Consider the following 22,875-nt stretch of genomic DNA (forward strand, 5'->3'; position numbering starts at 1 on the left):
TTATGAATAGTTTACAGAAGAATCAAAGGATAATAAAAAAATAATTCTCAAGGAAATTTTAATAAGAACTAAACCTCTTTATATCAAGTACATTTTGATAACAAACATCATAAAAAAGGAAAGAATACCGTCACACAGTATGCCCCTTTTCCCTTTAGAAAAATGAATACTGTCCTTTTGCAAAATGAGATGATCCAGAATCTGGTTGCAGAATCTTGCCTGATGAAGTCCTTCCTGTTGAATAATTCAGTAGATGAGAATTTCATATTTCCTTTTGGAAATTAGAAATAGAGTGTTTCTGGTAGCCCCAGTGGCCCAGCGGTTTAGCGCCGCCTTCAGCCCAGGGTGTGACCCTGGAGACCCGCGATCAAGTCCCATGTCAGGCTACCTGCATGGAGCCTGCTTCTCCCTCTGCCTGTGTCTCTGCCTCTCTCTTTCTGTGTCTGTCATGAATAAATAAATAAAATCTTAAAAAAAAAAAAAAAGAAATAGAGTGTTTCTCGTTGATTCTTATGTTTGAGAAAATTTAACTCTGGTGTAATATTTGTAGACTTCTTCAAAGAGTTGCCCTATGGGCTCAGTTTTATCATTATCGTGGAGAGTGCACTGCTCTGTCTCTTCATATCATTTTCTTAACTCATCTAGTGATAGTGTTTTTGCTGCAGATTTTCTTCTCTTTTGCTGATATGGGTGGAAAATGAAAAATTCTGAATTCACAGCTAAAAGCAGGAGTCAACAGTCTTGAACCTTCTTGAAGATGATGCAAAACTCTGGGCAGTGAATTTAATACTTGGTGACTAGTGAAGAATGATGATTTTGCTCTTACATCATCTTACATCATCCTGAGTATTCTCCATTTTCTCATTATTTTGTATGCTATCACTGGTAATAATTAATGCATAATGATTAGTAAACGTGGTAATTCTTAGGATGAGGAATTAGAAAAATGTTTTATGATAGAGGAAAAATAAGATCATTCAGATCTCAAAATGTACCCTAGATGTGTAGAAGAGCCCAGTAGATCATATAGAAATTATGAAACAATGAGTTGCACTGTATTTTTTAATAATATTAAGGTAAACTTTTCTTTTGTTCTTCAGAAGACCTCTAAAGGAATAAGAGTAATCTTATTCTTTAATGTAAGAATGTAATGTAATCTTAGTCTTTAAAAATAGTTAAAACTGTTCAAAAAAGAAATCCCAAACCCCAAATCATGTCTAATACACTTAGTTGGCATAGCAAGGGTTAATGCCCACACTGGACTGAATGGAACAGGTACCATTGTTATCCTCATGTTAGAAATTAAGAAGCTGAGGGCTAGGGCAGCCCGGGTGGCTCAGTGGTTTAACACCGCCTCCAGCCCAGGGCGTGATCCTAGAGAACTGGGATAGAGTCCTATGTCGGGTTCCCTGTGTGGAGCCTGCTTCTCCCTCTGCCTGTGTCTCTGCCTCTCTCTCTCTCTCTCTCTCTCTCTCATAAATAAATAAAATCTTAAAAAAAAAAGAAGCTGAGGCCTAGTCAGATTAGGTCATTCATGCAAGGTCACAGAGCTGTTAGTGATAGAGCTGGGATTCTGACCGCAACAGTCCAGCTCGACGTTTATACTTTTACCTCCTCATTCTGAGCTTTGCTGGTTTTGCTTTTCTACCAAGCCTCCTAGGTGCAGGCTCCTGTCCCTCCACTGCCAGAGTCTCATCACACCAGGCTGCTCTGTCCCTCTGTCCCTAGGTACTGCTTCTCTCCTCTGCCCTGTTAGGTAGACCCAGCCAATTTCTTTATTCCAATAAAATTACAAGGTTTGTTTTGTGTTTGTTTGGGTTTTTTATTTCTACACACTGGGGAAGGCTGCATTCCTTGTGCCTTTGTTAGCACCGAGGGCTGGTTTTCTAATTTCAGCATGAGAGGGGCAAAACCGTTTGCTGAAAAGCTAAAGAAACAAGTTTTTTTAGGAACATCATAAAATAAGTGCAGTTATCTGGAATGTAATTACTATAATTATTCCATTTGTAATTGGAATGTAGTCTATACTCAAAATCAAAATTACTGTTTAAGTAAAGAGTACATTCTTCCGTTTCTTCGAGTCCCGTTTTGGCTCTGTAGCCACACTCCTTGTTTCAAACTGCCATGTCTGTTTCTGGTTTTAATCTCTAAGCATTATCTCCTCCATTTTTGTGTCATTGCTGATTACTTCCTAGTCCTTGGTCAGAAGCAAGCTGTATAACGACATAACATTTTTAGGACCAGGGAAACCATAGCAACATCTAAACTGTCAGCTTAAAAGGATCCCTGGGTGGCTCAGCGGTTTAGCGCCTGCCTTTGGCCCAGGGCGTGATCCTGGAGGCTCAGGATCGAATCCCACATCTGGCTCCTTGCATGGAGCCTGCTTCTCCCTCTGCCTGTGTCTCTGCTTCTTTTCCTATCTCTCTATCTGTCATGAATAAATAAATAAAATCTTAAAAAAAGAATAAAATGTCAGCTTAAAGATTAATGCTGGGTGGATCCGTCCAAATTAGGGCATATATAGACAGATTGTATGGACTGTCAATCTCAGACAAAAGGACAAGCAAAGTTCACAGCAAGGGGTCAGAAGGTCACCAACATCTAGAGATGAGACCCTCCAGGCATTGCACATGCAATTCAGTCTACTCAGAAAGCACCCCCATCCCCCCAAGACCATCCCACCCCTACTTTAACTAGAGTCACTTCCTGTGGAAAGACTTTCCTGATGCTCCCACCTCCCTTTCTCCACTCTGTAGGTGCCCCTGTTTCCTGCTCCTCTGGGAGCTTGGGTGGATTTCAAGTATATTACTCTTACCCTGTGCTGGAAGTAAGTAAGGCTTACATGTCTGCCTTCCCCACTAGACAGTGAAGGTTTTGGAAGTCAAGAATTGTCTTATCTGCCTGTTCTTACAACACACAATGTAGACTCAGTACATTACTAATTGGCTGACTATTAATCAACCATGGTAGCTTCTCAAAGGAAGAGAATGTGGACCAAGACCTTGCTAATCAAAATGTGGCTCTAGGAGCAGCACCAGAATCACCTGGCTTTGTTAGAGGTGCTGAATATGGGGGCCACCCCAGAATTGCTGAGCCATGTCTGCCCTGTACCAAGACCTCCAGGTGATTTGTTTGTACATTCAAGTTTGAAAAGCCTGGGCTCTTGGTAATGCTTCAGCTTCATCGAAGCCGTGGGATCTGTTTTTCTTTGAGATGACTAGATTTGATCTTGGTGGAACAGATTGTATCCTTTATAGGTGAATGGCACAGTCTTGAGGTTGTCAGCAGGGATTAGCCTGATCAAAGCAAGGAGTCTAATTTTTTTGGGGGAAGAGTGAGTGTAGTTAGGTGAGGGAGGAGCCATAACATGTAGAGGGTCTTGGGAGCCAAGCAGAAAAATTGGGCCTTGCTGCAGCAAGGTGTCATTGTGGATTCTTAAGAGAAAGTAGAACATGATGGCAGTCAGAACTGGGCAGAGATATTCTGACTTACACCTCTTTTTCTCCCCCCTCAGCCCTACCTGCTCTTCATGTTCCTTCCCTCCCCCTGAAGGACAGCCAGGAGCTGACAGCCTCACTTCTCTCGGCTGGGTCCCAGGTGAGCCGGCATCCCATGCCTGCAGTGAGGACCCATGTCTGTTCTTGGACAAGTAGCTGCCCTAGTCCTGAATCTCCATCAGGAGTTCTGTCTCACTGCAAACTGGGCCCATCTGGGGTTCCTACCTGAATGTCGCTTTCCATTCTACCCAGTGCTTCCCTCTCCTCTTTGAAGCACAGACCCTCCCTCTGTTTTTCTCCTCCATGCTCCCACTTCCTCCCCTCACTCCAAATTTGGACATAGGGAATGGGAATTTAGTGGCAATCTCATGTTTCAGAAGTTGGTGAAAATTGAAGATGTGGCTGATGTGGCTGTATCCTTTATCCTGGAGGAATGGGGACATTTGGACCAGTCCCAGAAGTCCCTCTATAGGGATGACAGGAAGGAGAATTATGACAGTATTACTTACATGGGTAAGAATTACTTCATCTGCATGGGTTAGGACATTGTAATTTTGTTATAAAGAGTATTTGTGGCACATTATATAGAAGCATGTATGTTTTAATTACATGAATTTGCTTTTTTTTTCTGTGAAAAAGTAAATTGACATTCCTTTTTTTTAATTATTCAGCTTATTCTGATTATTTCAATCATAATCAGGGTATGATTGAAGTCTGATAATACTTGGGGGATAGTATTTGCAATCCAGCAAATGTTCTCTTTTTAGTGCTTTAAGATAAAAGAGCTCAGAACTAACAGCCTTGGGTTTTAATAGATTTGTAGTAGTTCATGTATTTTATTTCTTGACAAATTGAATAATTCTTAATTGGATACTTCTTAATTCTCACTTGTGAAAGCATCTCAGACTTTGCTGAATAACTGTTTGTTAGAGTACATTTGACCCTTGAACAACATGGAGTTAGGGGCACCGATCCCCCATGCAGTCAAAAGTCTGTATATAACTTTTGACTCCCCCAGAACTTAACCACTCATAGCCTACTGTTCACCTGGAGTCTACCAGTAATATAAAGTAGATTAACACATAGTTTGTATATGTGTCATATACTGTGTTCTTACATGAAAGTAAGCTGAAGAAAAGTATTATTAAAATCATAAGGAAGAGGAAATGCATTTATGGGACGATATGTATCAAAAGAAATCTGCGTGTAAGTAGACCTGCCCAGTTCAAACGCATGTTGTTCAAGGGTCAACTGTGGTTATTAGACTTTCTCCCTTTTCCCCAGTGCATGGATAGCTAGTTCACCCGACACCATTCTCAGATCACTGATGCTTGTTTTGTGACATTCGTCTTGCCATCTACATTTTACATGTCCTATCCCTTCTTGAATTTTGTGCGTGAAGTGACATTGTGAACCTGTTTCTAAATTATGATCCTGGAAACTCATATTTGATTATGTGCCTAGAGCAATTCTAAAAATCTCAGCACCATGGCAAACATTTTGGAGCTTATGGCTTTTAGCTTCTTTTGAATGAATTCTTTTAGAAGAATCACTAAATACCAAGCACTCTGGGAGACTTTAGTTGAAATACATATACAATGCCAAATCTCTCTTTTTTAAAAGTTTATTTCTTTAACTAATCTCTACACCCAGTGTAGGGCTTATCCCATAACCCTGAGATCAAGAGTCACATGCTCCTCTGAGCCAGCTATATCATGCCAAATTTCTTTCGAAAAGCATTATTCCATCTTACAGGCTTTTATTTAAAAAGTAAAATTGAGGGACCCCTGAGTGGCTCAGCGGTTGAGCACCTGCCTTCTGCTCAGGGTGTGATCCTGGAGTCCTGGGATCAAGTCTTGCATCGGGCTCCCTGCATGGAGCCTGCTTCTCCCTCTGCCTATGTCTTTGCCTCTTTCTCCATGTCTCTCGTGAATAAATAAATAACATCTTAAAAAAAAAAAGTAAAGTTGACTTCTATCCTTAGAAATTTTCCATTTCTTTTAACACTAGTGATACATATTTGTGTTTCCTAGTCTTTGATTTACTTCTACATGCTCTCTGTGGCTTTATCTGTTGGGATCTAAGTGGTGGGGTGTTTCATCTCAAGGGATTAGCTACGCAGCACAGATGCTATATGTAATGCAAATATTTTCATTCTCTTTTTAAATGAATTTCAAATACCTCACTTGTCTAATTTGAGTCTGGTAGTATCTTTTTATTTTTTTCAATTATTTTATAGGCTTAATGGGTTTCAGGCTTTCAGAACTTGGCACAGTTCTTTTTTATACCGTTCTCCAAGCAGTGTTAAATTTGTACTTTCTGATTTTTAAAAAAAATCTATATGTTCATTACAAGCTCTTTACAACTCCAGTATACTCTTCTACATTAAGAGCATGTTTGATGATTTCTGCCCCCTTAACTTCTCTGAGAAGGCCACATTAAGTTATTTTCATGCCTGTGTGCTCCTAACAGGACTGAGAAGGTCAAGGTTTTAAAAGTATCTATCAGATTCAGAAATGAGATTTTAAAAAATAGATATATGTTGGAGCTAGCCATTTCAATGGAATGTCTAGGACATTGGGGAACAAGAGACAGTTTCTTAAAGATTGCAAAAGAGAGGAATTTGAGAAAGCTATTGAAGATAAACTTTCAAGAACATTGTGAAGGAAATGAGAAGGAGGGCTTATCATTGTAATACTACATGGCTTAGATGAATAGTTTTCTACGTTCTCTCTTTCTTTCTTTTTATTGGGGGGGGGCAAAGGGAGAGAGAGAATCCCCAACAGATTCCCTGCTGATCATGGCACCCAACATGGGGCTTGATCTCACAACCCTGAGATCATGACCCGAGCCAAAATCAAGAGTTGGATACTTAACTGAATAAGCCACCCAGGCCCCCATGTACGTTATCTTTTTCAGTGGGAGAGTTTTAAGCATACTTAAGTGCTACTTAAAAGAATTAGTAAAGAGGGAGTTTAAAATGTTAGGGCAAGGAAGAGGAGATCATTGATGAAAGTGGTCCCTCAAAAATAGGATGGCATGGGGAGATCCAGGGTCCAGGAGGAAGGCTTGGCCTTGGCCAGAGAGACAGCTCTTCCACCATGAGGTGAGGGGAGGATGACAGAGGAAGGCTGCCAGCAAGTTTTTGGTTGTGGCTGTAGGAGGTTCAAGGAGCTTTGACTTTTTCTGAAATAGGACACAGTCACCTCTTGAGAATGAGCAGGTGATGAAGTAGGTTGCAGAGTAGAGGTTCAAATACAGTGGAGAACTTTGGTTTGAAAAGGTCATCTGAGACACCTGGGTGGCTCAGCAGTTGAGCGTGTGCCTTTGGCTCAGGGTGTGATCCCAGGGTCCTGGGATCAAGTCCTGCATCAGGCTTCCTGCTTGGAGCCTGCTTCTCCCTCTGTCTGTGTCTCTGCCTCCTCTCTCTCTGTGTGTCTCTCATGAATGAATAAATAAAATCTTAAAAAAAAAAGATCATCCATGCTCATAGTAAAACATACTCAAATATGTTTTAAAACATACTCAAATGGGTATAAAGTGAAAACTTAGTCACCTACCCTGATTCTCAGACTTCTGTTGACTATTACCAGTTTTTTGTTTATATCCCTAGACATATTCTATATACACACAGGGTTTTGCAAAAAAGCATATACCATATACTACTGCAATTTTAAAATAACAGTGAAATATCTTGGAAGCCATGGTGGAGATATTTGACACAGCTGACAAGAAAAATGAGTGGCATGAGGAGCCAACCTTAGGAACATAGAATGCCAGACAGGCCATCAGTGAGGGTGAAGAGCCTGAATCTGTATAAAGCACCAAATCTGCCTGATTGGGCGTTTTTATCTCCCCTGCTCCCTCACCATTGCATTACTAACCAGCTGGGCAGAGCATTGAGCAAGAAGCACAGTCCTCTGTCAGATACAAAAATAAACCATGAGAATCAACAGAAACCTTATCATGTACATGGAAAAGAAGTGAGGAAAGAGAGAAAAAGCAAATCAGTAAACCTATTGGTGTGACAACCTGTATAATTGCCTTCTCTGGAAAAAGGCAATTGTTAATGGCACCAAAGAGGTACATTGGGCTAATCTGATTTTTTTTTTTTCAAATGCACCCCTGGAAAAAGAAAACCATGTGCTTTTTTGACTTGTTGAATGGGAGAGAATTCTAATAAGAATAAAATGTGTGGGTACAAGCAGATGTGAATAAAAGAGAAAAGTCCTGTGATGACAGAGATTATTTGCCTACTTAAATGGGGGAGAGAAAAAAAATTTTTTTGATTATATGTTTATTTCTATTATTAAAATGGCTTTTTAGGAAGAGAAATAAAAAAGTTTTAAGAAATTAAAATTCAAGTTTTCTTCATGGTATAAGAATTATAACTTCTTACTATGTCAACAAAAAGGGGGGGGGATAGTAACAGTATCTACCTCAAAAGGTCATTGTTAGGATTCAATGCCATAAAATCATAAAACACTTAAAGGCTTGGTCCACAGGAGCATGCAGCGAATTTAGCTCTCATTACCGTTACTCTGTAATATTTGAAAACCACTTTTCTGCTTACAAAAAAAGTTTATTAGAAAGTTCTCAACAGGCCCTGGTTTCTCTCTCTAGCATGTAAAAAAATAATATTCCTTATTTTTTAATTATTGAAGATTTGTCTCTGCAAAGCATATTAAATGTCTGCGTCAAGTGAAATGTAGGTTGCTGATCCAGTCACATAGGGAGATGATTGCAGTCTGTCTAGCATCTGTATTTTTCAATGACTATTGGGTGTTAAAGTGAGCTCTTAGCAGTACTAGATTCTTCTCTGGGTATAGAGAGAATGCCCTTTTTTTCCTTTAGACTAATTCATACCAAACTCAGATTCTCTTGGGATTAAGAAAGCTGGAAGGATTATCTTTCTTCTCCAGCAATGAATAAACAGGAAAAAGAAGGTGAAGGTTGGGTTAGCAACACAACCCATTTTCAGGTTTTATTAAAAATATCTGGGGGATCCCTGGGTGGCTCAGTGGTTTAGGGCCTACTTTCAGCCCAGGGTGTGATCCTGGAATTCTGGGATCAAGTCCTATGGCAGGCTTCCTGCATGGAGCCTGTTTCTCCCTCTGCCTGTGTCTCTTCCTCTCTCTCTCTCTCTGTGTTTCTCATGAATAAATAAATAAAATCATATATAAAAAAATAATATTTGATGTTGCACAGCTGTGCACAAACAGGTACTGTAAGTACCCCCCTGAGGAGGGTATCACCGTCATTAAACAGAAGGACTGCTCTCCCAATTTGATCTGTTTGATGCATTCTTGCCAGCTCTTCATCCCCAAACTGTCTGTTTCCACTTGAGAATACTTTGTCCCCTCTCTGAAGCCTAAAGCTGCCTTTCCCAAGTCCTGCTGTGCTAGCATGTGTTAGCTTCGTGATTGCCTATGTCCTTGCGTCATTTTGTTTCTCCCAGTATGGGGAATAGCTAATCCATTTTACTTCTATTATTTCAGATTATGAATCTGGGAATGACAATGTGGAACTTGTAGTAAAGCAGATTTCTGATGACGCCGAATCTCACTGGATGACAGCAGGAAGCACTGAAAGAAACGTTCCCCAGAGTCAAGGGTTTGGAGAAGTTAGTGACCTTCACGGCATGGTAGAAAGGTGGCAGGTAAACCCTGCTGTGGGGAAATCAAGGCAGAACCCTTCCCAGAAAAGAGATCTTGGCAGCATCACAGACGCTAACCGTAAGCAAAGCACAAGTGGCGAAAGAGGTCACAAGTGTAATGATTGTGGTAAATTTTTCCTTCAAGCCTCAAACTTCATTCAGCATCGGCGTATCCACACTGGAGAAAAACCCTTTAAGTGTGGTGAATGTGGGAAAAGCTACAACCAGCGAGTGCATCTGACTCAGCATCAGCGAGTCCACACTGGTGAGAAACCATATAAGTGTCAAGTGTGTGGAAAGGCCTTCCGCGTGAGCTCGCACCTTGTCCAGCACCACAGTGTGCACAGCGGAGAGAGACCCTACGGGTGTTCGGAGTGTGGGAAAAACTTTGGCCGGCACTCCCACCTGATTGAGCACCTGAAGCGCCACTTCAGAGAAAAGTCCCAAAGATGTATGTATGGGGAGTTTGTGTTTGGGGAATAAATGGAGGCAAAAATGGTTTTATCAGCCTAGAGCCACAGAATGGTCCTGGGAATGGTAGCTAAGGGGCAGAGGTCACAGCCTATTTTGTTACTCTTTATACTTTAATTCACCTGTCCGTTTAGTAAGCAAAACCTATTGTTTCTCCACCATCCCCACAGCTTCCTTCTTCCCAGAGGAGCCTCCCTTCAGCTCTCTTACCATTTATTCTGGTAATTCTCTGTTTGTAAGGAATTATGGCTATTGCCTGACTCACTGATTTGAAACATTATCTCTTTCTGTTGTAGGAACTGAGAATTTTGGCGCTCTCACACGCTTCCTTTCCTCTTTCCCCTTTTTCCAATTTAGCTAATTCACATTTTAAAAGGATAATACTAGAACAGGAAGTCTGGAGGAAAGAAAGCAAGAGGAAAAAAAATCACCCATAATCCCACTGTCCTAACTAATAAAACTGTTATGATTTAGTATATTCTATTTTTTTTCATAAGCTTATTTTTATGTAGTTATACTCAGAGGGTACAGTTAAGTACTAGACATGTTGTCTAGTGTGGTCTGACCCTCCTGTTTGATATTTCTGACAACCTGCCATTGTGTGGAGACATCAACACTTAATTGCTCCTTAGTTGAACTCCTAATTTTTTCTCTTTTGTCCTGATAACTGTGCCTGTGCCCCCCCCCCTTTTTAAAAAAATATTTAGGATTATTTCCTTATAACAGATGCCCAGGAGTGGGATTAGTGGATGAAAGGCCAAAAGCATTTTTATGGGTCTTGATACATATTCCCAAATTGCTTTTTCAAACAGTCACCACATATGAGAATATCAGTTTTACTAAATTTCTTCCACGGTGACCAGAAATTTTTTTAACAAATGAAGGAAGAAGAGACATCTTTGCTGTATTCATTTTTATTAATTTGGTTATTAGTAAGGTTGAACAATTTTCCCTGTTTGTTTACTTATTTTTTCTTCCTGTTCAGGTGACATTAAACTTATGTAAAGATGAGATCACCATCAACCATGCTGTGAAATTAAAAGCTCTTATTAATATTTTTCATATAACTCTTTAAAATATTTATTTTTAAATTCTTTTAAATTGATGTCCCCAAGCCCAGCTACTTGTCATTTGCACTAACAGTGACTATCACCTTTTTCATTATGAAATAGAAGTTTAGTAAGTTCTCAAGGCCTTTAGAGTTCTGGGTTGGTCTGAGCCTTCTCCTCGGCCAGTTCTGTCCTTTCTGCTTGGTGGCTGCCTCGTTGGGGTGAGCCATCTAATAGCACTCTGGACCTGGGAAGCAACTGCTTTAAAGGAGTCTCTATTCTTTCCTATTTTCTGTGCGTTGCTCTTACAAGTAGTTTCCTAGTTAACACTCATCTACCTTCCCCCACTATTTTTTTGATCAGAAGAGGGATCTTTTGTGTGCTTATCCAGCCATTATCCAGCCATAATTATCTCAAGCCTGTAGTGCTAGGTGTTTGGGATAGAGCAGTAAACAGAACCACAGTTTGTCCCCTTGTGGTGCTGATGGTTTGGGGCGAGGAGCAGATAGGAAAGGTGGTGAGCATTCACAGATTTGATGCCCTGGTTGGGAAACAAGTTCAGGTGATGACTAAGGGTCAAGAGAGCAGAGATTGACATATCACCCACCCTCCTAACAGTAGTGTTCACTGGCTCATTCCTCTTTTGTCCTAGCTCCTAATCAGGTATTCTTCCAATGCTCTATCCCCCTTATAGTCCTTGGCTTCCCATTCTTCAGTCTTGTCTGCTGTTTCCATCCAGCTGTGTTTCTGTTCTTGTCTCATTCTGTCTGCCTAATTCATGTTCACATTTTAGAATACCTCTCTCTCCTTTCTGTGTAATAGAAGTGTGGTACTCCTCCTAGTGATTGCCTAGCCTCGGTCATTCTCACCACCCTGCTTAGTGAGCCTCTTCATCTCATTTTTTTCACTGGACACATACCAAAGGTTCTTTTCACTCCTGTTGGCATCAGACATGTACATACATTCCCCCCTTGTAACTGGTATCACATTGTGGTTTCACCTGATTACCCTTTCTCCTGATAGTTTATCTTTCTTCTGTGAAAAACTGGTGACAGGGGCATCTTGGTGGCTCAGTCTGTTGAGCATCTCTTTTCAGCTTGGGTCATGATCTCAGGGCCCTGGGATCGAGCCCCATGTTGGGCTCCCTACTCAGTAGGGAGTCTGCTTCTCCCTCTCCCTCTGCCCCTCCTGCTTGTGCATGTGTTCTCTCTCGCTCGCTCATTTTGTCTCTGAAATAAATACTTAAAATAAAAGAGCTGGTGACATTTGCACTTCCTCTTTATTCTTTCAGGCAGTGAGAAAAGAAGTAAGAATACAAAATTGAATGTTAAGAAGAAAATTTCAGAATTTTCAGAAGCAGATGTGGAAATACCAGGAAGAATCCAAAGAAATGTTTCTCAAGTTCAAGATTTTGGAGAAGCCCATGAACATCCAGGCAAGTTGGATAGAAAGCAGGGAGTTCCCGTGAAAGAGGTGCTAGGACATCCCTCTTCAAAGAGGATAAATTTCAGTGAAGTCACGTATGTTCACAAAAAATCATCCACAGGAGAGAGACCACATAAATGTAACGAATGTGGAAAAAGCTTTATTCAGAGTGCGCATCTGATTCAACATCAGCGAATACACACAGGGGAGAAACCCTTTAGGTGTGATGAATGTGGGAAAAGCTACAATCAGCGTGTACATCTGACTCAGCATCAGCGAGTCCACACTGGTGAGAAACCCTATACCTGTCACTTGTGTGGGAAAGCATTTAGAGTGAGGTCCCATCTTGTTCAGCATCAGAGTGTGCACAGTGGGGAGAGACCCTTTAAATGTAATGAGTGCGGGAAAGGCTTTGGGAGGCGGTCCCACCTTGCGGGGCATCTGAGACTCCACTCTAGAGAGAAATCCCATCAGTGTCATGAATGTGGAGAAATATTTTTTCAGTATGTTAGCCTCATTGAACATCAGGTGCTCCACATGGGTCAGAGGAATGAAAAAAATGGCATTTGTGAGGAAGCATATAGTTGGAACCTGACGGTGATTGAAGATAAGAAGATTGAGTTGCAAGAGCAGCCTTATAAGTGTGATATCTGTGGCAAAGCCTTTAGTTATAGTTCAGACCTTATTCAGCATTACAGAACTCACACTGCAGAACAAACCAATAAATGTGATATATGTAGAGAAAATGTTGGCCAGTGTTCCCACATAAAACAACATCAAAAAGCCTACTCCAATGTGAAATCCCATCAATGTAATGAATGTGGCAGAGGCTTCACTCTGAAGTCACATCTTAATCAACATCAGAGAATCCATACTGGTGAGAAACCCTTTCAATGTAAAGAATGTGGAATGAGTTTCAGTTGGAGTTGTAGCCTCTTCAAACATCTAAGAAGTCATGAGAGGACAGATGCCATAAATACTGTAAGTGTATAGATGTTTCTGTTGTAGAACAGCTTTTGCTCAATTTTAGAGAAGCCTTTCTAAGAGAAACCCTACTCCTATAATGAATGTAATAACAATGTCAAGCATTTTCTCCAACGTAATCATCAAGCCTACAGATATGTTGAAATCTTTCAGTTAGAACTTAGGAACACTGGAAAATCCATAATGAATAGCTATCTGTTTGCTTTCCCCATCGAGAAATGCTTTTGTTAGCATCTTCATGCTTAAGAACCTAGACAAGAGAGAACCTTTGGATATGGTGGATGAAGGAGAGCCTTCAGGTGGCACTCATTCTTTGGTCAAATCTCAGAACATTGACACTGAGAAAAGCCTCATGAATGCAGTAGAAATAAGCTTTATTTGTAGTTTCTGCCTTGTTTGACAGCTTATTCAGGGAAGAGCACAGCAAAAGGAAGAGAGAACTCTTTAGCATGATAATCTCTTTTGGTACCTCAGCAATGAACCTTTTCTAGAAACGAAATGATTATCCTGCCACTAGAATGCTCCAGCTGTTGTTCCTATCTTGAGTATTAAAGCTTTTGAAAAGAAATTGACTTAAGGTATTTATATTCTGGCAAAATTGGGGTTTAGAGGCTGGATGGTATGCGTTCCTGTTGCATTATTCAGTCTAACTTCTCCATGAAACATTCTTTACCTTGTTTTTAATTTGATTCTACTAGCATCAAAGTTGGATAGTAGCAAGAAGAATTAAGTGTGTAAATTCAGGAGAGAAGCTGTTGGTCAGCCACATCTTAAAAAAATTTTTTTTTGCTCAGTTGCATCTGAATGGGGGAGAGAGAGCAACCATAGGGGAATAGAGAAGAGAAAACAGGCCAAAGTGTGGGCTGATTTTCATTCCCTCACCCACAAGAATGAGGGCAGCTGTGTCCATGGAAGGAATTGGACCAAGTTAAATTAGGAATCTTGGCTCAAGCAGTATGTGTAGCAATTCCTAGTTGCCCTGGAGGTAGACCTCCTCCATAGGATAATGTTGTGTAGAATAAGTGTCACTTTGGATTGGAGTTAGATTTGAAAGTAAACTGTAATTAGGAGCAGAAGGGTGTGTGTTCTGGTTAGCCCTGCCTTGAGGGAAGCTGCCTTGAGGGAAGGTGTGGGGGAATGATGACATGGATAAGAGAGTTAATTTGAGCCTCTTTTCTAGAGACGGAGAGAGTGCTTCTTGTGAATTGGTATGGTAAATGACTGTTGGGCTTGCCATGAACAATAAATACTTGTTGACTGTATTTTACATATTTATTCATGAGAGAGAGAGAGGCAGAGACATAGGAAGAGGGAGGAGAAGCAGGCTCCATGCAGAGAGCCCGATGCGGTACTTGATCCCAGGACCCTGGGATCATACCCTGAGCCAAAGGCAGACGTTCAACCCCTGAGCCACCCAGGCATCCCCCAAGATCCCCTTTACCAAGCTGGCATGCCCATCCCCTAGTTTTGGCTGCTGGGTGCTCACAGCTCTCCCTTCAGAGACTCTGAAAAGTTGTCTTCAGATGATGGGAGCTGCCTGCAGGAGTTACCTGTCCTCCACACCCCCCCAGCCAGTGGCTGATTGATATGGGCGGGGTACAAAAGGCTGATTCACTAGGTCTGTCTTAGTGGGGGATCGGGGTACTGTAGTGCAGCTTCTGTTCCAGAATCCTCTCTCTATGGATTAGGCCAGAGTATATCTGAGACTACATCCATGCTTGGTTTTTGCTTTTCTCTGTTCTGTTTCATTCCCTCCCATACAGACTCTTCCTGAAGGGACACCTGGCTGGCTCAGTTGAGGGAGTGTTTGACTCCAAATCTTGGGTCATGAGTTCAAGCCTCACATTGGGTGTAGAATTTACTTAAAAACACCAAAATACCAAAAACTTTTCCTGAAAAGCACTCCCTCAACAAATCACATGGCTCTGAATCCCTTTCTCAGGCTCTGCTTGAGGGAATCTGATCTAAGACCTTTGGTGTGATGAGTGCTCCCAGGATGCTGACTGTAAGAACAGATTGTGGAGTTGGCCACTCAACCAGGAGGCAGTGAGGACCATCATGGATGGTGGGTGGAGTACTGGTAGTTCCTGGTGTGAGGTGGCTGTTCAGTTGTGGGATATTTACTGTGGTGAACTGGGATGGGATATAGGTGGAAAGAGATGTGCTGCTGGCTTATGGAAGGTTTTGGGGGAAAATGAAATAATAGAAAGTTTATAGAATTGTGTAGCTCTTGCTGAAAGCCACTAGTTGCTTAAAGAGACAATGACACCCTCAGGACAAATAGCCACCAATTTCATGCAACATGTCAATGTCAGAGGGCCTCACTGGTAGCATTTAAGGAGTCTCCTACAAACAATCACAACTGAAGGTCAGGGGTGCCTGGGTGGCTCAGTGGTTGAGCATCTGCCTTTGGCTCTGGTTGTGACCCTGGGGTCCTGGGATCAAGCTCCATTTCGGGCTCCTTGCAGGGAGCCTGCTTCTCCCTCTGTCTGTGTCTCTGCCTCTCTTTGTGTCTCTCATGGGTAAATAAGTAAAAGTAAAAAAAAAAAACAAAAAAAAACAAAGAAAACAACTGAAGATCAGCTATAAGACTTAATAGAGAATGAAAACTTCCGTGAAGACTGGTGTTAATGTTTATTGAGTACTTACCTTGTTGTAAACATCATGTGCTTTATGTGGATCATGTCATTTAATCCTCACAACATTATGAGGTGGTTTTATGTAGTACCCTCATTTTACAGTTGGGAAAAACTGAAGTGCCCCAAGTCACACAGATGTGGCAGAATTAGCATTTGAACCCAGCCAGACTACTTTCCACTTTGCGTATAAACTAAACTATATTATGTCTATTATTTTTTTAAGATTTTAAATTTTATTTTTGAGAGAGAGAGAGGGCATGCACCTGAGCTGAGGGGGGAGGGGCAGAAGGGGAGAGAAACCTAAGCAGGTCCACGCCCAGCATAGAGCCCAACTTGGGGCTGTATCTCACGACCCTGAGATCATGACCTGGGCCAAAATCAAGGGTTGGTTGCATTTAACCAACTAAGCCACTCAGGCGCCTCTGTCTTGTATTATTAAACATCAAACATTACAAAGTGGTGAAACTGTTTTTGTCACTTGTGTGAAAAAGTTTTGAGCCAAGATATGATAAAATCATACAGTTATAGGATCTTAAAATTGTCATGGGTCCCATGGGATCATCAAACCTAACCTCCCCAACCTGATGGAGGAATCCTCTGTGTGTAACAAACACTTAGTAAACACGTTGAACTGGAGAAAACACTTCTGCCAATTGGTTACCCAGTTTCTGAGTGTCCGAAACATCTTTCTGAGCTGAAAACTGTTTATCTGTAGTCTTACAGCTTTCCCTCATTGCTTCTAATTTCAGGAAAACAAAAAAATTATGTTATTTGAGTATCTGAAAAGTTTTTGCTGTTATTCAGTCACCAAATCCATCATAGCCCTCTCCTCCAAAAGGAAAGGGAAACAAGACGTTAGGGTCATACATTTGCTTGAGTTTGGGCAAGTTAGAGCAAGTTTGTTTGCCTGAGATGCTACTTCCTTATCTTTTTAACATTAAGATGTTGGAAGGGACTAAGGCAGAAAAGGAACAGGACAGCAGAATCTGGGTTCCAATTACATCAGTAAGTGGGCACACGGAGCATGTTACTATGGTACTAGGGGCAGAAAGGAAGCCTGTGATTTTCTAAAAAATTCCTGTTATTTTTACAAAAGTACTGGAACCATCTGAGTGAGTAGGGCCCGGTCATTAGCTTGAGGTATTTTCCTTGCAGAAGGAACTTGTGAACCACGCCTTCCACCCTGGAGGCTAGATTTCCCATGGTCCCTTATTTCTTTCTCACCGGGGAGGAAATGTTTCTAAACTTTGGCTTTTTTTTTTTTTTTTTTAAGATTCTATTTATTCATGATAGAGAGAGAAAGAGAGAGAGAGAGAGGGAGGCAGAGACACAGGCAGAGGGAGAAGCAGGCTCCATGCAGGGAGTCCGATGTGGGACTCGATCCCAGGACTCCCAGGACTCCCAGGATCACGCCCTGGGCCAAAGGCAGGGGCTAAACCGCTGAGCCACCCAGGGATCCCCTTAAACTTTGGTCTTTTCCCCAGACTGAAGAAGAGGCTACATCTTACTCTTAGATGTACAATGTAGAGGGAGGCTCCGGGAACTACGGAGGTGGAGGCGAGAAACCCAGATTCCTACAGAGGCGGGCATGAGGGGGCGGGACTGCTAGGTACTTACGGTGGGCTTTCCGGGACTTCTGTTTGTCCTGAGGTCCTGTGTTCTGTTTGTCTTTCCTCTCCCGGTCTACCTGTGGGCCTGAATTCCGGTGTGCGGGTGGTGGAGAGGTCGAGAGGAGTTTCCCGATGATCTGATCGTCAGCACCCTGGCCTCTGGTCCCCCAGCACCATGTGGGGGAAAGCGCCTCCCCTACGGCTCCTACGCCCCGGCCCAACCCCGCTTTGTGCTTTGACTTAAACCTAAATGTTGGGATCCATTAGGAAGGGCGTGGGAGACAAAACGTTAAGGCACTAGCATTTTTCTGTGCTGGTACCGAATCCTGGAATGACTTACCCCATAAGTGAAGCCCTGGGGCTTGGACCTAAGGAGAGAGAACTTTACAGAAGGTCCAGAAAGAGGAAACAACAGGTATCAGGGTGACCAGAGATCTGCACCTGTCAGATCACATGTAGCAGAACTAGAGACACTGTTTGAAATGGGAAGATAAAGGGAGAAAAAGTAAGAGTAGGAAAGTAACGAAGTACCTGCAGAGATACAGAAAATATAGCAGATTAAAAAAAATTAGGGATATTCAAGGATAAACACCAAGATGTTTTGGACTTGGTGTCAAGGACAATTTTCCCTTTTGACATCTGTCTCTTGGTTCCCCTGAGCATGAGTTTGGTGCAGTATAGCAACTGCTGTGTTTTATCTTTGGCCGGAAATAGTACAAGTGCAGTGTATATCACTGATTGGTGCTGCTACCAGGAGAAAATATGACTGCATTACTACAAACCCATCACTCAGTCCAGATAAACCACCTTAACAAACCACTGCGGTTATAATCTTGTTTCTAAGAGAAAAAAAAAAAAAAAAAGGTTACATTTGTTGGGCATCTGATAATGTGCTTATTTCTGTGCTAAATACCTTACCTGGTATGTTAGTATGCTCCCGCTGCTGTAACAAAATGCTGCAGATATTTATTTTCTTAAGGTTCTGGAAGCTGGAAATTAGATAATCCAGGTAACAGTGGACAGCTGCCTCCTTGCTGTCCTCATATGGCCTTTCCTCCCAGTGCCTCCGCTCCTGGTAGCTCTTCCTCTTAGGACATCAGTCCTATTGACAGCCAAACCTATCACCTCATTTAACTTTACCCCATTATCTCCAGATGCAGTAGGGTTTCAATGTAGGAATTTTGGGAGACACAGTTCAGTCCTGCTTAGGAGTGGATTTACATTGTACTGGCTTACCGTGTATTAAAAATACACGTACATTTACAATACAACACATTTAAAATAATTACTTAAAGAGGGTGTCTCAATTTTAGAGTTGGGCAATCTGAGCTTCAGAAAGTTAATGAATTGTCCACGGTCAGATAGGGAGTATCAATCAGAGACAAAATTCAGCTGTCCAGTTCCAAAGCCGGAGTTCTTTCTCCTTAGCATATGGAGTATCTTTTTTCCTTATGTATTTCTATGAGTATTTCCACCCTGTTTATATGGTGCTTTACATTTCTAAGACATTTAATACAGTCTTCAAAAGCTCTGCAGGGAAAACAAACAGTATATTCCTCATTTTACAGATGAAGAAACGGAGGCGCAGAGTTAGGACTTGACCATATCTGGAGCCTCAAGACTCCTCAGTCCTAACCTATTCAGGGCTCCACACTACAGTGAGAAAAGATCTGTATCTGGTGTTTTCACAGCTTTTTAATTCTCTTTCTGGCAGCAAACTTATCTTCACTCCCCATTCCAACATCTTCCCAGATAAAGGTGGGGGACTAGGGATGTGGATATGAGTTGTCCCAAAGGGGTCAATGCAATTCCAAATTGTCCCTGGTTAAATGGTGCTGGTGAGGTACATGTACTAGTTATGTCATCACAAGAAAACACAAAGGAAGCAGGTATCTGATCCGGAAGGGGCAGGATTTTAGTAGGAAAGACCCATCATAAACTGCCCCAGCCCATGAGGTTTCCCATGCTTGTGGAAACCTGTATCTTGGAATTTGGCCAAAGGCTAATTGTCACTAATCAGGACACAAAAAGATCTTGATTGTGAGCAGAGGAAACCAAACAAAGCAATTCTCAAGGATACAGAGATAAGACTTGGTCTCTCCTGTCCTGTCAACTTGGATTTTATTTCACAGGGCCCATCCTGCTCCCAGACTTTACCATCAACCCCTAAAACTCACCCTCTCCTGAAGTAAGGAAGCTGTTCTTGGTTTAAGCTGCTGGTCTCAATAATAGCCACTGAAATTTTGCATGAGTACCTGTTGATTATTTTACAGCTTTCAAATCTATCAGACAATCGTTTCTTCTTTCTGCTTCCTTTTACACAGTGGCTTGGGACCATGTTAGTTTTGTAACTGTTGGTGGTACACTGTCACCTGGTTTTGCCACAGATGATGTCTGTGAGTTTCAGTTTTCCTATCCTGGTTGCTCTGTTTTTAAGGAGGGTCTTGGAGAGATTCAGAAACTATGTCCCTATCACTCTCTTCTCTCTTGTGTCCCTTGGGTAGCAAGGGACACCTTCACAAAAATATCCTGACAGAGTGTCCTAGATATGCATCTCATTAGCTAGAATTATAACACGTGCCCATGCTTAAATAAATCCAGTTTGAGGATGGTGTTAAGCCATGATTAGCATCAAGATTCACTTCCTGGAATTAGAACAAAAAAGGAAGAACACATATAAGCACACAGATGGTGAGAAACTGGACCCGAATGGGGCTCTGCCTGAAAGGAAGCAGCAAGGCAGCAGTGGTGGACAGGGATCGGAGTATAAGACTACATTTTAAGAGCACTATTTTTCAAAATTGACAGTAAGACACAAATATATTTCACGTCATTATTCTGGATACACATACACATGATTCATGTTACTAGAACAAGTTTCCTGAAATGATATTACATAGAAAAATGAAACACAGTAAAGTCCAAATATAATTTTATTAATATTTAAATACAACCTACTAAAAAAAAAAAAAACCTTAAAAAGTTCAAAAACAAATTTCATAGAGATTAGATTTAATGTGAGGGGTGTGCTTGCCTGTTCATAAGTTCATTCCAGTCAGGAACACAGGAGGATAAGGCTACACGCATGTCAGGTGCACTATTGAGCCTATTTCTTTTCTTGGTTTTCAACCGTGTCAAGATGGAAAATCCTAGTTCACACAAATAGGTAGATGTGAATGGTAGTAACAGCAGTATGCTCTTTCTACTCAGCAATGGAAATTCATCTTTAATCTTAATCCAAAATGCTGATAAACTTAATGTCTTATAGTAATTCCTTAGTGTGAATGATGAACTGAGCTGTGATAATTCATTCTCTTCTTCGGGCTCTAAGTTTAACTCAATGATTGATTCAGGGGTTTGAAAGACAAATGGATCTTTTATCCAAATATTTTCCTTTAATGATTCAAATTTCTCTTCTGGAAAGTAATGATGAAAGGTTTGAGACAAAGAAGTGAGATGTATTAGTATCTCTAATTTTATTTCTTTTAGGTGGTCTTCATTAATAATATTCTCTTCAATGTGTTGCAACAAAGTTGGGAACATATAGTAGCTAGGGCGATTACTTTTAAGTCTTGCTTGCCACAACAATAATGTCTTTTGGAATCCTAGAATATGTTCAAGATATTGAAACACATTGTTTTTCCCCTGTACTTTCAAATTTAATTCATTAAGAATGCCAAAAACATCACTTAAATATGCCAATTTTGTTACCCAAATGTCATCTTCAAAAATATTTGCCAAATGTGATTGCTTTTCAATGAGAAAAATGTAAATCTCATTCCTGAGTTCATATACTCTGCTCAATACTTTTCCTTGAGACAACCAACGAACTTCTGTATGAAACAATAAGTGAGTATGGTTAACTCCAATCTCTGAACAAAGTATTTCAAGAAGTTGGCCATTCGATGAGCTTCCTTTAATAAAATTAACAATTTTGACTGCATTTTTCAACACAACCATTAGACTTGGTGGAATTTCTTTGGATACCAAAGCTTCTCGATGAATAAAACAATGATGCCAAAGGGCACTGTTATGTGTCACTTCTAACAATTTTTCAATAACCCTGCTATGTTTCCCAGTCATATTTGCTGCTCCATCACTCGAAATTCCTTTACAGTTTTTCCAATTTAATTTATACTGACCAACAATACACTTTTCTAATTCAGTAAATATATCTAATCCAGTTGTGTGTGAATGTAAACTTAAACAGCACAACAGATCCTCTATAAAATCATCTTGCCACACATACCTGACATAAACCAAGAGTGTTGGACAACTTGCAACATCAGTGCTCTCGTCAAGTTGGATTGCAAAATCTATCCCAGACTGCAACCGTGCAATAAGCATCTCCTCTAAATGCTTTGCAATCGTACAGATTCGACGAGATATCGTATTGTCACTAAGAGGTATAGTTCTTAATTTATCAGCTGATTTATCATCAAAAATTGTCCGTACCATATCCATACAGGCTGGAAGAATAATTTTTTCAGCAGCTGTGTGAGCCAGTTTTTCTTTTGCTACTCGATATGCAACCAAATAGGATGATAACAGGGCTCTCTCATTCATGGTTGTGGACTGACTAAGAAGAAATGGTGGGGATAATTCTATGTTACTTCTTTCCCTTTGGAAATGGTCTTCCTCATCTTCATCTTCCTCCTCCACTTTCACTATCACTATGCCTTCCATCTCCTGGGTGGACTGGGGAGACAAATCTGCAGTCTGCCTGGACTCAGGAGTCAGTGTTCAGGTTCAAAGAACTGGCTCACTTGATCCACATAGGGTCTGTCTGCAGGACTGTTCTTTTTGTCCAAGATGTTTTAGGAGACCTATCCTGCAGAGTAGAAAAATTATTTTTTTTATTATTTTTTATTTTTTATTATTTTTTTTCAGAGTAGAAAAATTTAATAGCAGTATGAAAAAGTAACATTGTATTGTGATGCTGTTAACACCTCATGCAAGTATTCATGAGGACAGTTGACTAAATCTGATGTTGTGGTAGCCATAGTGTAGGCTGATTTGTTCATTATATTTACGTATATAGCTCATTTACTGCTCATGTAAACCTTATGCAGTACACAATTACTCCTATTTTTAAAGGTTCAGAAAAATTAAATAATGGGTCTAACAATACAGTGTAGTTGATCCACTACTCAAACCCAAGTCTGAAGCCCAGGGTCCTAACTGTGCTGCTACACTGCCATCTAGTCACTATAAGAGCATCTGGTCACTTTTTTTTTTTTTTAAGATTTTTTTTTCTAAAGATTTTATTTATTCATGAGAGACACACAGAGAGAGAAAGAGAGAGAGAGAGAGAGAGAGAGAGAGAGTGAAAGAGAGGCAGAGACACAGGCAGAGGGAGAACAGGCTCCATGCAGGGAGCCTGATGTGGGACTTGATCCCAGGACTCCAGGACCACGCCCTGGGCTGAAGGCAGGCACTAAACTGCTAAGCCACCCAGGGATCCCTTTTTAAAAAGATTTTATTTATTTATTCACGAGACAGAGGCAGAGACATAGGCAAAGGGAGAAGCAGGCTCCTCACAGG

General features: G+C 41.0%; 2 protein-coding genes across 20 annotated transcripts in view; one reads left to right on the forward strand and one right to left on the reverse strand.

Moving 5' to 3' along the window:
* Positions 1–21,287, forward strand: part of ZKSCAN5 (zinc finger with KRAB and SCAN domains 5) — a 28,414-nt gene extending 7,127 nt beyond the window's left edge. For 7 of the 19 annotated variants that reach the window (XM_072837036.1, XM_072837035.1, XM_072837038.1 and 4 more), the window contains 4 exons: positions 3,515–3,597; positions 3,875–4,010; positions 8,996–9,604; positions 11,965–21,287. In XM_072837036.1, coding sequence (XP_072693137.1) covers positions 3,515–3,597; positions 3,875–4,010; positions 8,996–9,604; positions 11,965–13,091 — 1,955 coding nt within the window. In that variant the 3' untranslated portion in view covers positions 13,092–21,287. Of the gene's footprint in view, positions 1–2,795; positions 2,828–3,514; positions 3,598–3,874; positions 4,011–8,995; positions 9,605–11,964 lie in introns of those variants that run through there. The other 12 variants (XM_072837052.1, XM_072837051.1, XM_072837053.1 and 9 more) reach the window with 5 other exon arrangements.
* FAM200A (family with sequence similarity 200 member A) lies at positions 20,247–22,017 on the reverse strand. The gene has a single exon (XM_072837100.1). The coding sequence runs from the start codon at positions 22,015–22,017 to the stop codon at positions 20,344–20,346; it is 1,674 nt and encodes a 557-aa protein (XP_072693201.1). The 3' UTR covers positions 20,247–20,343.
* Positions 22,018–22,875: the final 858 nt, after the last annotated feature.

Source organism: Canis lupus, chromosome 8, assembly GCF_048164855.1.
Source record: "Canis lupus baileyi chromosome 8, mCanLup2.hap1, whole genome shotgun sequence".
Classification (NCBI taxonomy): Eukaryota; Metazoa; Chordata; class Mammalia; order Carnivora; family Canidae; genus Canis; species Canis lupus.